Genomic DNA, 15,535 nt, shown 5'->3' with positions numbered 1-15,535 from the left:
AAATTATGTTTAAAGAAATGCATATTTATAAAGGAAGACCAGTAAAAATATCTGCAAATGTTTTCATCTTTTTTTTTTACAAAAAAATCCATATGAAAGATTTGACACTATATTTTTATTAATTCTATTATAAAATAGATTAAGTTAGCACTATGGTAAATTTAAATGGGTAATTATGGTTGCCAACTCCATTGGAAATTTGAATTGAGATTATGACCATATCTTGAGGGAAAGAATTTTTTTGGGGGAAAAAGGGGGGGGGGGATAAAAAGAAATTGTGGGGGGCCAATTTTTTCTCATTTCAGATTTCAGAAATTAAAAAGAATTATTCTTCAAATATTATTTTTTTTTCAAATTTCAAATATTGAAAAATTTCAAGAAGTAATCTTTAATTGCACAGTATGGCGCATTAGATTTGTAAAATCTTTGATCACATTTATTTATTTGTTATGCCGAATCTAACAGTGTATTTAGATTTTTAATTTTGGGTCCAGTTTTCAAATTGGTCTACATTAATGTCCAAAGGGTCCAAAATTAAACTTTATTTGATTTTAGCAAAAATTGAATATATGAGGTTCTTTGATATGCTGAATCTAACCATGAATTTAGAATTTTTATTTGTGGGCCCCGCTATCAAATTGGTTCATATTGAGGTCAAAAGGGTCCAAAATTAAACTTTGTTTGATTTCATCAAAAATTGAATTATTGGGGTTCTTTGATATTCCAAATCTAACCGTGTATTTAGATTTTTAATTTTAAGTCCTGTTTTTTAAATTGGTCTACATTAGGGTCCAAAGGGTCCAAAATTAAACTTAGTTTGATTTTAGCAAAAATTGAATTCTTGGGGTTCTTTGATATGCTGAATCTAAACATGTGTTTAGATTTTTGATTATGGGCCCAGTTTTCAAGTTTGTCCAAGTTGGGGTCCAAAATTAAACTTTGTTTGATTTTAACAAAAATTGAATATATGGTGTTCTTTGATATGCTGAATCTAACCATGTATTTTGATTTTGGACATTGGACCATAATAGGTAAATTAAAAAAATTCAAGTTCTTAGACCACATTCTTTCTGTGTCAGAAACCTATGCTGTGTCAAATATTTAATAACAATCCAAATTCAGAGCTGTATCAAGCTTGAATGTTGTGTCCATACTTGCCCCAACTGTTCAGGGTTCGACCTCTGCGGTCGTATCAAGCTGCGCCCCAGCGAAGCATTTTATTGTAACTTCCAGACATAACTTGTGTGTTAGTGTATGGATCTCTCTGACATTGTACCACAAGGTTCCATATCACAAAAGGAATGCTGGGATTGATTTTGGGGGTAATTGCCTCAAAATTTTAGGAATTAGGGGCCAAAAAAGCGGCAAAAAACAAGCATTTTTCTAGTTTCATGACAATAACTTGTGTGTAAGTGTATGGATCTTTCTGAAATTGTACTACAAGGTTCCATATCACAAAGGGAAAGCTGGAATTGAGTTTGGGGGTAATTGCTGAAACGTTTAGGAATTGGGGGCCAAAAAGGGGCCAAAAATAAGCATTTTTTTAGTTTCCAGACAATAACTTGTGTTCAAGTGTATGGATCTCTCTGAAATTGTACTACAAGGTACCATACCACAAAGGGAAGGCTGGGATTGATGATGGGGGTAATTGCCTCAATATTTTAGGAATTAGGGGCCAAAAAGGGGCAAAAAACAAGCATTTTTCTAGTTTCAGGACAATAACTTGTGTGTAAGTGTATGGATCTTTCTGAAATTGTACTACAAGGTTCTATATCACAAAGGGAAAGCTGGGTTTGAGTTTTGGGGTAATTGCCCTAAATGTTTAGGAATTTGGGGCCAAAAAGGGGCTAAAAAACACATTTTTCTAGTTTCCAGACAATAACTTGTGTTCAAGTGTATGGATCTCTCTGAAATTGTACTGCAAGGTACCATACCACAAAGGGAAGGCTGGGATTGAGTTTGGGGGTGATGAATCATAAGGGGGTTCAAAAAATTTGGGGGGGGGGGGGGGTTTTTTTACCTTTTTTTTTTTTTCCTTTTTTTTTTCTTTTAAAATTTTCCATTTTAAGTTGGTTATTTCTGATTTATATTTAAAAGCAAATAATAATGATATGGTAGGAGATACACACCAAACAGGATGTGTAAATTATTATATAATAAGTATTGTGCAATAGCAAGAAATTTTCAATTGCACAGTATTGCACAATAGCAAGAAATCTTCAATTGCACAGTATTGCGCAATAGCAAGAAATATCCAATAGCACAATATTGCGCAATAGCAAGAAATTGTCAATTGTACAGTATTGCGCAATAGCAAGAAATATTTAATAGCACAGTATTGTGCAAAAGAAGATACTTCATATAAATTGCTTATTTCTTGACCAATTTCAATGGGGTTTTATTCTTGAATTCTTGGGGTTCTTTAATATGCTGAATCTAACCGTGTATTAAGTTTTTGGATTTTGGGCCCCGTTTTTAAATTGGTCCACATTGAGGTCCAAAGGGTCCAAAATTAAACTTTGTTTGATTTCATCAAAAATTGAATTATTGGGGTTCTTTGATATGCCGAATCTAACCGTGTATTTAGATTCTTAATTTTTGGTTTCATTTTCAAATTGGTCTACATTAAGGTCCAAAGGGTCCAAAATTAAACTTAGTTTGATTTTAACAAAAATTGAATTCTTAGGGTTCTTTGATATGCTGAATCTAAACATGTATTTAGATTTTTGGTTATGGGCCCAGTTTTCAAGTTGGTCCAAATCGGGGTCCAAAATTAAACTTTGTTTGATTTCAACAAAAATTGAATATATGGGGTTCTTTGATATGCTGAATCTAACTATGTATTTAGATTTTTGATTTTTGGGCCCCGTTATCAACTTTGTCCACATTGAGGTCAAAAGGGTCCAAAATTAAACTTTGTTTGATTTCATCAAAAATTGAATTCTTGGGGTTCTTTGATATGCTGAATCTAACCATGTATTTAGATTTTGGATATTGGACCATAATAGGTGAATGTCCAATTTAAAATTTTTAAGTTCTTAGACCACATTCATTCTGTGTCAGAAACCTATGCTGTGTCAAATATTTAATCACAATCCAAATGCAAAGCTGTATCAAGCTTGAATGTTGTGTCCATACTTGCCCAAACTGTTCAGGGTTCGACCTCTGCTGTCGTATTAAGCTGCGCCCTGCGGAGCATTTTATTTTTTCTGGATAAGTTTTATGATTATATAAAAATTAGTTTTATTTATCTGAATGAACTTTAATATGTTAGGAAGCTATATTTCACAACTGTTGTTTAGCATTTTTCATTCATTTTTCCTTACATTCATTCAAACTATCATTAGTTGTCACTAAGGTCTGTTTTTGTTAGTTATAATTAAGGAGTAGGCACGGTAAGACCCCTTTCTGGCCCCAAAATATAGCACTTTTATAAATTTGTTAAAAATGTAAACTTTAAGCTAATAATTGGAAAGTAGAATATTTTTGTTACATAAATATAGGCTGTTTTTGACAATACAATGCACATGCATCAGGTACTAACATTGTTAATTCAGGCAAAATTACTAAAATCTTTACAATTTTAGCATTTGCGCTAATTTTTTTGACGGATTTGGTCTAAAATGGAAGTGGCCGCACTTGTGTTCAGTCTTAATATTTAAATATATGTTGTATTTGATGATAATACATAACATATATAAAGGTTGAGAGACTGAACACAAATGCGGCCACTTACATTTTAGACAAAAACCATCTGAAAAGTGACGTTATATGGCATATTTGATAGATTTTCATATTTTTAAGCTTAAATTTGAGCGACTTTAATGACCAAATGATCAGTTCAAATCATTTACATAAACTCATTGAATCGACTGAAATAGACACTTAAGTGTTTAAAAAATGTCAAAAATCTTTCTTCAGATGTACTTCAAATTTTAGGCCAAAGTTAGCCCTTACCGGACCTTTTCCTTTATGATTTACTGTAAATTCAGAAGTTATTGCGAGGTTTTTATTGATACTAATAATGCAACTGGATAAGTATAGCGATAATAATAACTCACGTTCTGATATCAGAAAGATATATCTGTATGCAGCTTTTCTGAAAATCACAATAATCAATCTCGCATTTTTGTTCATTCTAATAAATACATGCAATAATTTCTGAATTTACAGTAGTTTAATTTATACTAAGGTAGGAAAAATGTATATTGATGGTATGTAACTTTTTTAATATTATTTTACAGCCACAGAAAACAGTAAGCAGAACAAAGAATAATGTAAAAGAATATCCTTTTTTTAAAGTATACTTAGGTTAAATAATGAAATGATTTTAGTTCTTCCCTTCACATTTATAATGATTTATTACCCACAGAATATTTATTGCATTTTACCCACGTTGATCCTCAGAAAAAAGGAGCAAAAAAAACTTGTCAATGGTTGACATTGCAGTCTTCTTAAGTTTTAATTTCAATATAGATCAACGTAAATAATTATACCCCCGCTTTAAAAAAGTGGGGGTATACTGTTTTACCTCTGTCTGTCCTTCCGTCAGTCCATCTGTCAGTCCGTCCGTCCGTCCCATGAATATTTTCGACGCATTTTTCTCAGGAACTACTTGACAAGGGTTTCTGAAATTTGGTTTCAGGGTTTATATAAGTAAGTTACAATGTGTGATGCGTTTTCAGATTCATCACTCAACAACTTCCTGTTTACCGAACACTTGTATTATTTTACACATGATAGCCAAGTTGAAAATTTTCGTCACATTTTTCTCAGGAACTACTTGACAAGGATTTCTGAAATTTGGTTTCAGGGTTTATATAAGTAAGTTACACTGTGTGATGCTTTTCAGATTCATCACTCAACAACTACCTGTTTACCGAACACTTGTATTATTTTACACATGATAGCCAAGTTGAAAATTTTCGTCACATTTTTCTCAGGAACTACTTGACAAGGATTTCTGAAATTTGGTTTTAGGGTTTATATAAGTCAGCTATACCGTGTGATTCGTTTTCAGATTCATCACTCAACAACTTCCCGTTTACCGAAATATTTCGGTGGGGGAATCACCAGTGAGCAATAGCTCACAGTTTTACTTGTTCCTTCATCTATTCTTGCTTTAGAGTGTGAGTTTAGTTTCAACATATTTTATTTACAAAAGTAGCAAAAGAGATTGGACACAAGTTATAACAAACATTAGTGACTTCCTAGTCTGACTGAGTACAGTTGAACAAGTACCGGTATGTTGATGTATATTTAAAGGTTTTTTGAAGACCTGTAAGGAGTGGCAGTGAACATCCATCTAGTTTTAATACCTAGTTAAAATATTATGCAATAGATGGCAGTAAAGGGTAGGGAGATTGTGTTATATATTTTGGAATAAGAAGCCAAAAGTAGGGATGGGACTGAAAGTTGAGGTGTGAAGTAACCTTGTCTGTGTCTCTGCCTTATTGAGTGAAATCAACTCTAATTATTGATGTCTTTCTGTCTGTGCTGTTTAACCAGTATTACTTTGTTGAATACAGTGAATAAATGTATTGTTTGTATGTGAAATTGTAAAAATGAAATTATTTGTTGTCTTTTGGGGATCTTACAGACTGAATATTTCTGTTTCTAAAACTTCACAAAATTGAAGAAGTTTTAAAACCAATCAGGATATTTCAGTAACCCATTATGGTTGAAACGACAAAATTAACTTTATATATTTTAGCCGGTCATATAATTTACAGTTGTAGACTTTATTTGTATCAATTGTACTGTATATTCTTCTCCAATCCGAGGATCTTTAATGTCAATAAAATGTTGTATTTGCCTTAACTATACACTCCATTGTCAAGTACACCTGACAATGATTTCAGAACTAAACGAAAGAGAAGTGTCAAGAACAAAGAAAACTATGTAGATAGTGCAGGTATACATTTGCATAGTCTGTTGAAGAAATTAACCTTATATCAGATAACAAGTATACACTGTGATATTAGTGACATACTCTGTGACCTTTATATGGCATTATTCTGTAATCCATTAAATAAACAAATGCAAGAACCTTTTGAACTAAAGCATCATTTACTTCCCAAATGTTTACAGTAAAAACTGTTTTATTCAAAACATTAAAAAGTTTATGTAATTTCAGTTTGTAGATTTTTAGTTTACATGGTTAATAGTATCCTCTAAGCAACATATCTTCAATCATTAGGAGCAGTTTATATGAAATGAACACAACCCAACAACAACAAAACTAAACAGTATCTCAAGGTCAGCATAAGGTCTTCAGCAATAGACAAATGTTTATGCAATATGTCAAAATCTAATATTGTGGAGAGATATTGATAATGAATTTAATAGAGATGATCAAAGTCTGCCATTAACACTGAATTGCCTGAAGACCATCAAACATTAAGTACAACTAAGTACAATGATTGACAAAATTCCAGACTTGAAACAGGCACATAATCATTAGGCATGATTTTTTTTAGATCTTATTCTCAATCAGTGGAAAAACAAACACCAGCTAGAAAGCTGAAGGATAAAATAAGTTTAGAAAGGATTTTCACTCTATAACTGTGGTAAAACTGATGGTAAAAAAATGGGTACTAGTAAAACAATTATAAATAAAAGAGTATCAAAGAATGCTTACAGATACTGAAATTAAGCTGAACATATAAAAATCATGCTGTCCTACATTCTAATATCAGCAACTGTACTTATTAACTGATTTCACTTAGAAAGATCCTAAATAGTGCAGGAAGACATGATCCTGTGCAATGCCCATAGTTTATTTGTACAGAAAAAGAAACATTTCTGTATTGTTTCAACATAGAAATTAGTAAATTAATTTTAATCCACAAAATAACCCCAAAAAATAAAATCAACAACAGTATGTATTTAAACTGTTCATTGTTTCCTCAAACTCATATCATTTAGAATAGAAAAGAAAGGATATGGGGTATCCATCGATGACACAAAATCAGAACATGCACAGGAAAAAACACAAAAAGCAATAAATATGGTATTTTTCACCATTTGTTCATCAAAAGTATTTTTATTTATTCTTCAGTATAATTCGGTTATTGATATTGGAAGACTTTCTGACATTATTATAATGTATTGTAGGTGAAGATAGTGACTACTATAATGGATCTGCTGAGATTTCTGAAATTGATGCTAGACTTAGTAAACTTCAACAACTTATGAAAAGCAGTATAGACTGAGTTTGGAATATTTATATTTTGGTTATAACATGTATAAGTAGATGCTACTATAAAAACTTATTTGTACATGTACATGGATGTTCATGTCATACTTGTAGAATCTTGTCTACTATATCTTGGCCAGATAATAAAATCTTCATCAGTAGTTACTGCTGATTTTAATAAAATAGTATAAAAGTGTACTATTTTATTAAAATCAGCAGTAACTACTGATGAAGATTTTATTATCTGGCCAAGATTTCGCTATACAAAAGCTTCAAAAATGCCAATATGACTGAAATTATTTATTGGATGACACCTTAAGAAGTTATTGCTCTTAAATGACGATTTGTGACTAATTTTTGTGATTTTGAATGATCTCGAAAACTGTAATTGATAAGTACAAACTGTGCACTGCAAAAACAACCATAATACTATATCTACAAAAATAAGACAACTGATTAGAATAAAGGTAGAATTTAATATAAAAATGATATATCTTTACCTGGTGAGCGCTTCAAGCTCTTAGGAGACCCTTGTTATCGGAACGCCATAGGATAGTTTGGTACCTTTTCCTTTTGGTTTCCCTATAAATATAATTATTGCTAGACAAGCAATGTTAGATTATTTATATAAAAAATATTACTTATATAATACAACTGTGGACCATTGATGTTTTGCTATGTGTGTAGATAAAATATATTATTTATAAACTGTTTTAATCATACAAAATTGCATTTAACTTGAATGTATAGAAATGAATAACCTTGAATGACTAAAAATTATCTTATTTAAATACTGTTGTGATGTATTTTTATACGACTGCAAAATTTTTGTGTTCGTATTATGTTATGGCGATGTCTGTGTCGTCATCCGAAGACATTTTGGTTTCCAGACAATATGTTGAGTACAAGTCTATGGATCTCTATGAAATTGAAGCACAAGGTTCCATACCACAATAGGAAGGTTGGGATTGATTTTGGGGGTTATTGTCCTTGCTGTTTAGGAATTAAGGGCCAAAAACAAGCATTTTTCATGTTTCAGGACAACAACTTGTGTATAAGTGTATGGATCTCTATGAAATTTTACCACAATGTTCCATACCTCAAAAGAAAAGTTGGAATTGATTTTGAGGGTCATGGCCCAAACAGTTTTGGAAAAGGGGCCAAAAATTAAGATTTTCTGGTTTCCAGACAATAACTTTAGTATAAGTCTATGAATCGCTATGAAATTGTACCACAAGGTTCCATACCAAAAAAGGAAGGTTGTGATTGATTTTGGGGGTTATGACCCTAACGGTTTAGAAAAAAATGCCCCAAAACAACAAACCAATTTTAATGAGGTTTAATTCAACGTCTTGAATTTCTGGGGTTCTTTAATATTTTGAATCTAACTGTATTTAATGAGCCCTTATTCCTTCCCTATTAAACCTGGGACAATGGTGTAACAGAACAACATAAGGACAAACACTAAATATCAATTATAAAGGACTTGACTTATCTGATTGGAACAAAGCACAACAAAAACCTTAAAAAAAAGGCAAAACAGGATGTACAGATCTAAGAGTACCCACAGTTACTGAAAACTAGTTCAAAGCCATTTTAAACTTACCGTAATCGGCCATGTATAGTACGTAGTTGTGTATAATACGCATCGCATTTTCATTCCCCAAAAATCGGGAAAAAAGGTCTACTTAAAAAACTTTTTTTTAGATAAGTATTAAAAAAAAGCTAAAAAGAAAAGATAAAAAAGTCTAGTTCACTGTAAAAAGGCTTTGATAGGGAATTATTAAACCATGTATTTAATCTTCATTAAAGTCTATTGAAAGAAAAAAATAATATAGAAGATTGTTTGTTCAATCAAATCTTTTTTTGTAATATTTTTTGTTTAATTAATTTAAAGTCATAAACAATGAAATGGTAGAGCTTTTATTATGTAATTAAAATTTATTTATAAAAGTAAATTTTTGAACACCTGTAAAAAGATCCCTTTTTAAAATCAACATTTGTCTAAGCTTGTCCAAGCTGGTGCACTGTTCAAATATTATAAAAGAAATAATTGGAATATTATGGAACAAAAGAAAATAGAGATCAAACATTTATCTAAATTGATTTGCAGTTAATAATATTATAAAACTCTTTAATCCTATATTTTCTTTGCATTGCTCATGTTGATTTGGAGCCTGAGGTTATTATATTGAACACCTGTCAAAATTTTACATGATTATTTAATTGCTACACACCCATACTTTTATTACCCCTTTAGATTATTCATGCAAGATGTCACACCTGTACTTTGAATATTCAATAATGAAGTAAAAAGTTTTAAAAAAATAGAAATAAATGAATAAAATAAAAAAAGGTCTCAAATTTACAATAATGAAGAAAAAAAGATATTTAAAAAATTTTTTTTTTTTGTGATAAATTCGAAACCTGTCTACACTTTTATGTAATACGCACCCCCTGTATCAACTAATTAAAATGGATTAAAATGTGCGGATTATACACGACCAAATACGGTAGAATAAACCACGTTTTCAAAGACAAAAATATCAATCAGTACGCATCCTAGGGATTTAAAGTTAAGAGGTCATAAACAGCGAGAAAAGCCTGACCGTGTGCTTTTCCATATTATCAGTATCTAGAGGATGTACAACCATGAGGGTGCGGGATTTTCTTGCTGTGTTGAAGACCCATTGGTGGCCTTGTGCTGTTTTTCAGCTCTTTGGTTGGGTTGTTGTCTCTGACACATTCCCCGTTTCCATTCTCAATTTTGTAAGTGTATAACAGTACATATTAAGTTATTCCTTAATTTATTTTAAAAGAATCCATGTAGGTACCAAACTTTTATCAAAAAGAATGGTAGTAGAAAACGGCAAAATCACGACTACTCAAACATTAACATATAAACAAAATGATTCTGCTGGTATTGCACAATTATCTTCTCTCTTTTTTTGTGGAAGATATTATTTAAGACAAGGAGTCTTATAGAAAGCAATCAAACAGCAAATTTACACAGGTATCTTAAGGGCAGAAATATGATATTATCCATCACTTCATACAATAGGCGGATATCTAATTCATAATAAAAACGATTGCTGATGAGACAACTATCATGCAAACTTTCTTGTGTTCATGACCCCCTATTCCTTTAGTGTTACATGGTGTTTATTTACATCAGGATACAGATGTTCAAGAATTTTAAAATAGATTTTATAGGTTCATATCATGCAAACCTTTATACTGGTATAGGTTTCGATTTCCGTTAAAACCTAGTTTATGTGTAAGTGATTTAAATCATCTGAATGAAGTACTAGTACTGAATGTACATCTTGAGTCTAATAAACTGGAATTTTAGGGAGTATTCATTATCTGATAACGTGAGGTTGTCATATCAAAATATGATGATTTTGTCTCGCCTGCGAAACCCTAGGGATTGCAATCCAGTGACCGCATCAACTATTTGTATAAAACTTTATATTTCATGGGATAGAAGACATGTTTGCTTTATACCTTGCATACAGCAGATGCCTTATGTTACGAAGTTTCCGTCTGTCCTTGACTTCCTTTGCATGGTTTAGCGACTGCTTTTTTTTGTCATGTGAATTTCTCACCTATTACTAGTAATACGATAACTATAATTTGTATGTGGGATCCTTGAAGGTCTACATGTCCGTCAGACAGGGATTACCTGATTTCGATCCCAGTTTATGAATCAGTGACCAAGTCCGTATATTAGACACTATAAGCAGTAGTTCAACTATCTTTAGTGTATGTAATTATTGTAAGGTGTACATGTCTGTCTGGCAGGTTTCATCTAACCTTGACTTCATTTTCATGTTTCAAAATTCAAGGTTAAGTCCGTTTCTTAGATGCTATAAACAAAAGGTTTACTATATGTGGTGTATGGAATGATTTCAAGGTGTATACATGTCTGTCTGGCAGAGTTCATATAATACTGACCTCATTTTCTTAGTTCATTGGTCAAAGTTTAGTTTTCTTGGTTAGGTCTGTCAGATACTGTAAGCAATGGGCTAGCCCATATTTTGCGTACGGAATGATTGTAAGGCTTATGCGTACATCTTAGAGGCTCTTGTCTCGGAATTGTTTTTGTTTTTTTCCTATATACAATGTACCTTTATATACACAAGGTACCCATCTTGCTTTTTTTTAAATGACACTCGGTCGCGAACATTCGCTATATTACGAATCTGCGGTCGTTTGTCACACTGACACTGACACTTATAAATCTGGGTACAGATATCTACAAATTGGTGTTGCATACCTTTTGTTTGAATCATCCCAAGGAGGCATTCTTCTTTAGTTTATATACAATATTCTATCGACATCCGATGATTACATACTGTTGCATACGTGGACTATTTATTACATTTTACCCCCAAATTCAACAGAAAATAATTATTTAATGCAATAATGATAACAATTTTGTGATTAAAACTATGTACAATCTTTAAGTTATGCTATTAAACAATAGTACAGAGAACAATAAGAGTGAGCTGTTCACTGAAGCTAACAACTGATGGTGTATGAACAAGTACTACAGGAAGCTGATTCCACTGTGGTATTGTGTATGAAAGTATGAGTGTCTGTATGAGTCCTTGGATGTATATACATGCTTGTATGTGACTGTATGGGTTTTCCTGGTTCTTGAGTCTACTTGTATTAGTGTGTCAGATGGAATAGCACCAATTAAGATGATATCTTGTACATCATTACCAATCTTGTGCGTAGCCTACGTTCTGCTATTCACTGATGGTAAATTTGTTGCGGTAAGCATATTTGTAACATTACTTGTATTGTGGTATCTGTAGCAGACATACCGAGCAGCTCATCGTTGGACAATCTCAATCTTGGATACCGATTCGGTTGTGTGAGGGTCTTAAACAGAATAAGAATATTCAAGTTTGGGTCGGACGGTGCTTGGTTTGCCTGGGTTTTTATACGACCGCAAAATATATTGGTATGACGTTGGCGTCGTCGTCGTCGTCCGACGACACATTGGTTTTCGCACAATAACTTTAGTTTAAGTGAATGGATCTCTATGAAATTTTACCATAAGGTTCAATACCACAAAAGGGAGGTTGGGATTGATTTTGGGGATTATGGTACCAACAGTTAAGGAATAAGGGGCTTAAAAGGGGCCGAAAATAAGCATTTTTGTAACTTCCAGACAATAATTTGTGTTTAAAGGGGCACTAGCTGTCAAATTCATGTTCACCGATTTGACTCAAATTCTCATATTTGATTTTTAACAATGTAAAACATTTATCCAAATTATAAAAAAGTCTAAAATAAACAATATTCCGGGCATGGGCTCGATAATATGTAGCTTCGTTTCGTGTGTATTTTAGTCTAGACACCATATAATTAACTGTCGAGTTTGATTGCCATATAAGCGATATAAACATAAATACAGATATAAATAGACAGCAGACTCGTGCATTTGGATTTTTCTAGGTCTGTTTAATTTCATATTATAGTTTAAAAATATATGTTATTCATCGTTTTTACCTGTATAAGAATGATTTTTTTGTGGATCGAATCAGTCAATCAAATGATTTACCTTTTTCACTTTCAATGTTAACATTCTTTTCCTTTAAATAATTGAACACGCACAATGCATGCGGTATCCATCTCTAGCCAAGGGGTTAAATTGAAGTTCACATGAATACGGATTCAATGAGGTCGAATTATTCACTTGCAAGTGAATAATTCATCCTCAGTGTTTCTTAGCTTTTTTGACGAAATTGAACCATACTGCTGCTAAAAGCGATATATTATTTCACTATTTCACTTTCATTAATGATTGAACAAAAAAAATCGTATTGTATATTTTTTTATATATCTCGTAGCTAGTTCCCTTTAAGTGTATGGATCTCTCTGAAAGTATACCACAAGTTTCCATACATCAAAGGGATGGTTAGGATTGGCTTTTGGGGGTTATCATAGGCGGATCCAGGGGGGGGGGGCTGGGGGCTCGGGCCCCCGCTTTTGTGGGAAAAATTTGGTTGATTATATAGAGAATCACTGAAGCATGACTGGAGCCCCCCCCCCCCCCCTTAGTGAGTTGTTACCCTTTACAGCCAATTCTAACGAGTGTGTAGCTAAAGGTAGAATCTTTGGTTAGCTTCCTTGCTATCTCAACCATGAAATGATTATTACCTTAAGATTGGGAGGAGCAAAGCACCGTTTTATCATCCAATGAAAACATTTATATCAATGGCCTGTTTATTATTCAATATATATTTATGTTTCATACAAAGGTTTACCTAGACTACTTTGCAAATAAAATTTCATTTCTTAGTCTTTGATTGAATTAAAAAATCTTTTTATTACAATAAATTAGAAGCGGAGTAACATTTTTTTTTTAAATATTTACGCCGTGAATAGGCAGTTTAGTTAATTAGTGTCTTTAGGTGCACGCAAAAAAACATTGTTATGGTCTTGGTGTCTTTTCTTCATATATATGCATAGTTTTTAGAACTAAAATATTTTATATTCACACAGAAAAGAAAAAAAAATATCATACTACTTAATATCATGCACGTTTGCTTTTGTGGACCTTTTATTTAGTTAAAAATGCAATGGGAAAAAAACAGCAAACAACTGCAGTCTGGAATTGAAAATATTGCAGAGTTTATGAACATCCACTTGGTCCGTTAACATTACCTTACTTATTAGTTTTAGATAAATAATGCAGCCGTGAAGAACAATTTTTATGTCTCTACTTCATTTTTAATCTGACCTAGATTGAATGATCAGGTCATATGTACATTTGGACACCTTCCAATCTTTTTTACCTGTCCGGGTGTATTTTAAACATATGTGTATGCAAAAGTGAATACGGTGAAGCACTTGTCAATCATATCCAACTACATTTTATTAACTTGATGTAACAAATTCAACAGACAAGTTAAATATATTATTATTTGTAATGTTACGAAGAAGAAAAAAATAAGGAATTTCATTGGCATAGCTTACGCAGCTTGCCTCGGTCAAAAAAGTATAAAAAAAAACTTTTTAATCTTTTAAACAATTTCCACCTTGTGCAGCAGAATCGCTACTTAATGCTAATATACCAACTTGTATCGTCTTATTGCTGTTATTGATTCATAACCTTTGCCAGTTCAAGACTGATGGAACATTGTCCTCTCCTTATTGGAGATCGCCTTTGCGGTAGTTTTCAGTAATATAGATATGTCGGAGTCAAAGAAATTGACAAAATTGAAGCAAAAAGATTTATTTAATCCTACCCCATGCAAAATCAGTAAAATAGATGATGATCCAACTCTCGAGCCTTTTCCGATCAAATGTCTTGACCAGTTCAGGAAATTATTATATTTTTTGTGAGAAAATAAGTTATAGTACATAAGGATCTGGTTGCGGTTTACAGAATACAGAAAAATGTTCTGAAATTAATTTGAACTTAAAAGGAATAGAGATATTTTTTTAAAAAGTTGCTAAAATATCAAAGAAATGAAATTATGGGCGAAAAGAATTAACAATAAATACTTGAAGACCACTTTCCAAACCCTCATATATATAACCGGTAAGGTATAGTTGTGTGTTGATATTTCCTCCTACGTGTAGTACTCCAATAACCGTCAGAGATTCATTGACTTTGATACCAATCAAAATAAATATACATCATTCAACATGCACAGAAAATTATGTGCATTTTGGTCTCAAGTTTTATTCTTGCTATTTCAAATTAAGTGTTTCACTAGCAGGGAATTTTAAATATTTAAAGGAGTCATTAATTTAAGAGACATATATGGTATTAGTCTGATAGTTCATACAGATATCAGTTTATATATTAAAAATTTCAACTAAATACGGACTATTTATTCTGCAGACTTCAAAATAGCGTAAATATTTCTTTTTTTCATTCCCCGGTTGTCATTTTCACCATTGGAAAAATTTCAAAACCATGTAAGAATTTGAAGACATTCCAAGATATATCAGGGCGAAACACAACCAATAAAAGTGATGTGGTGCATGAATAAACGAATACATGATCATCATCTTAATCTTTTTGTACATTGAAAATTTTGTGCAGGCTTCTGCTGGCCATCGAACAAGGTCTTTTCTCCCGCCTGGTATGAAGTTATAGCTTATGTAACAATGAGGTACAGCCACTAATATTTGAGTGTGCGATGGAATTGAAAAATATCGACAGATTTTGTTTTCGAATTGACTTTCAGGAAACTTGTCAGTGGTTGTCATATGTGATAACTTTATGTTGTTCGTACAAACATAGAGAAAAGAAAAAAGTAACTTCGATGCTTGACATATATTGTATGGCCATATATATATATTGTT

General features: G+C 32.1%; 1 protein-coding gene across 1 annotated transcript in view; it reads left to right on the top strand.

Moving 5' to 3' along the window:
* Nucleotides 1-7,989, top strand: part of LOC127698999 (centrosomal protein CCDC61-like) — a 49,957-nt gene extending 41,968 nt beyond the window's left edge. The window contains exons 13-15 of the mRNA XM_052202797.1: nt 4,245-4,285; nt 5,829-5,914; nt 7,117-7,989. Of these exons, the coding sequence (XP_052058757.1) occupies nt 4,245-4,285; nt 5,829-5,914; nt 7,117-7,214 (225 nt within the window). The 3' untranslated portion in view covers nt 7,215-7,989. The remainder of the gene's footprint in view (nt 1-4,244; nt 4,286-5,828; nt 5,915-7,116) is intronic.
* The last annotated feature ends 7,546 nt before the right edge of the window (nt 7,990-15,535 follow it).

This window comes from Mytilus californianus, unplaced genomic scaffold (genome assembly GCF_021869535.1).
Source record: "Mytilus californianus isolate M0D057914Y unplaced genomic scaffold, xbMytCali1.0.p SCAF_4, whole genome shotgun sequence".
In the NCBI taxonomy this organism is placed as follows: Eukaryota; Metazoa; Mollusca; class Bivalvia; order Mytilida; family Mytilidae; genus Mytilus; species Mytilus californianus.
This window is presented reverse-complemented; position numbering and strand designations above follow the sequence as displayed.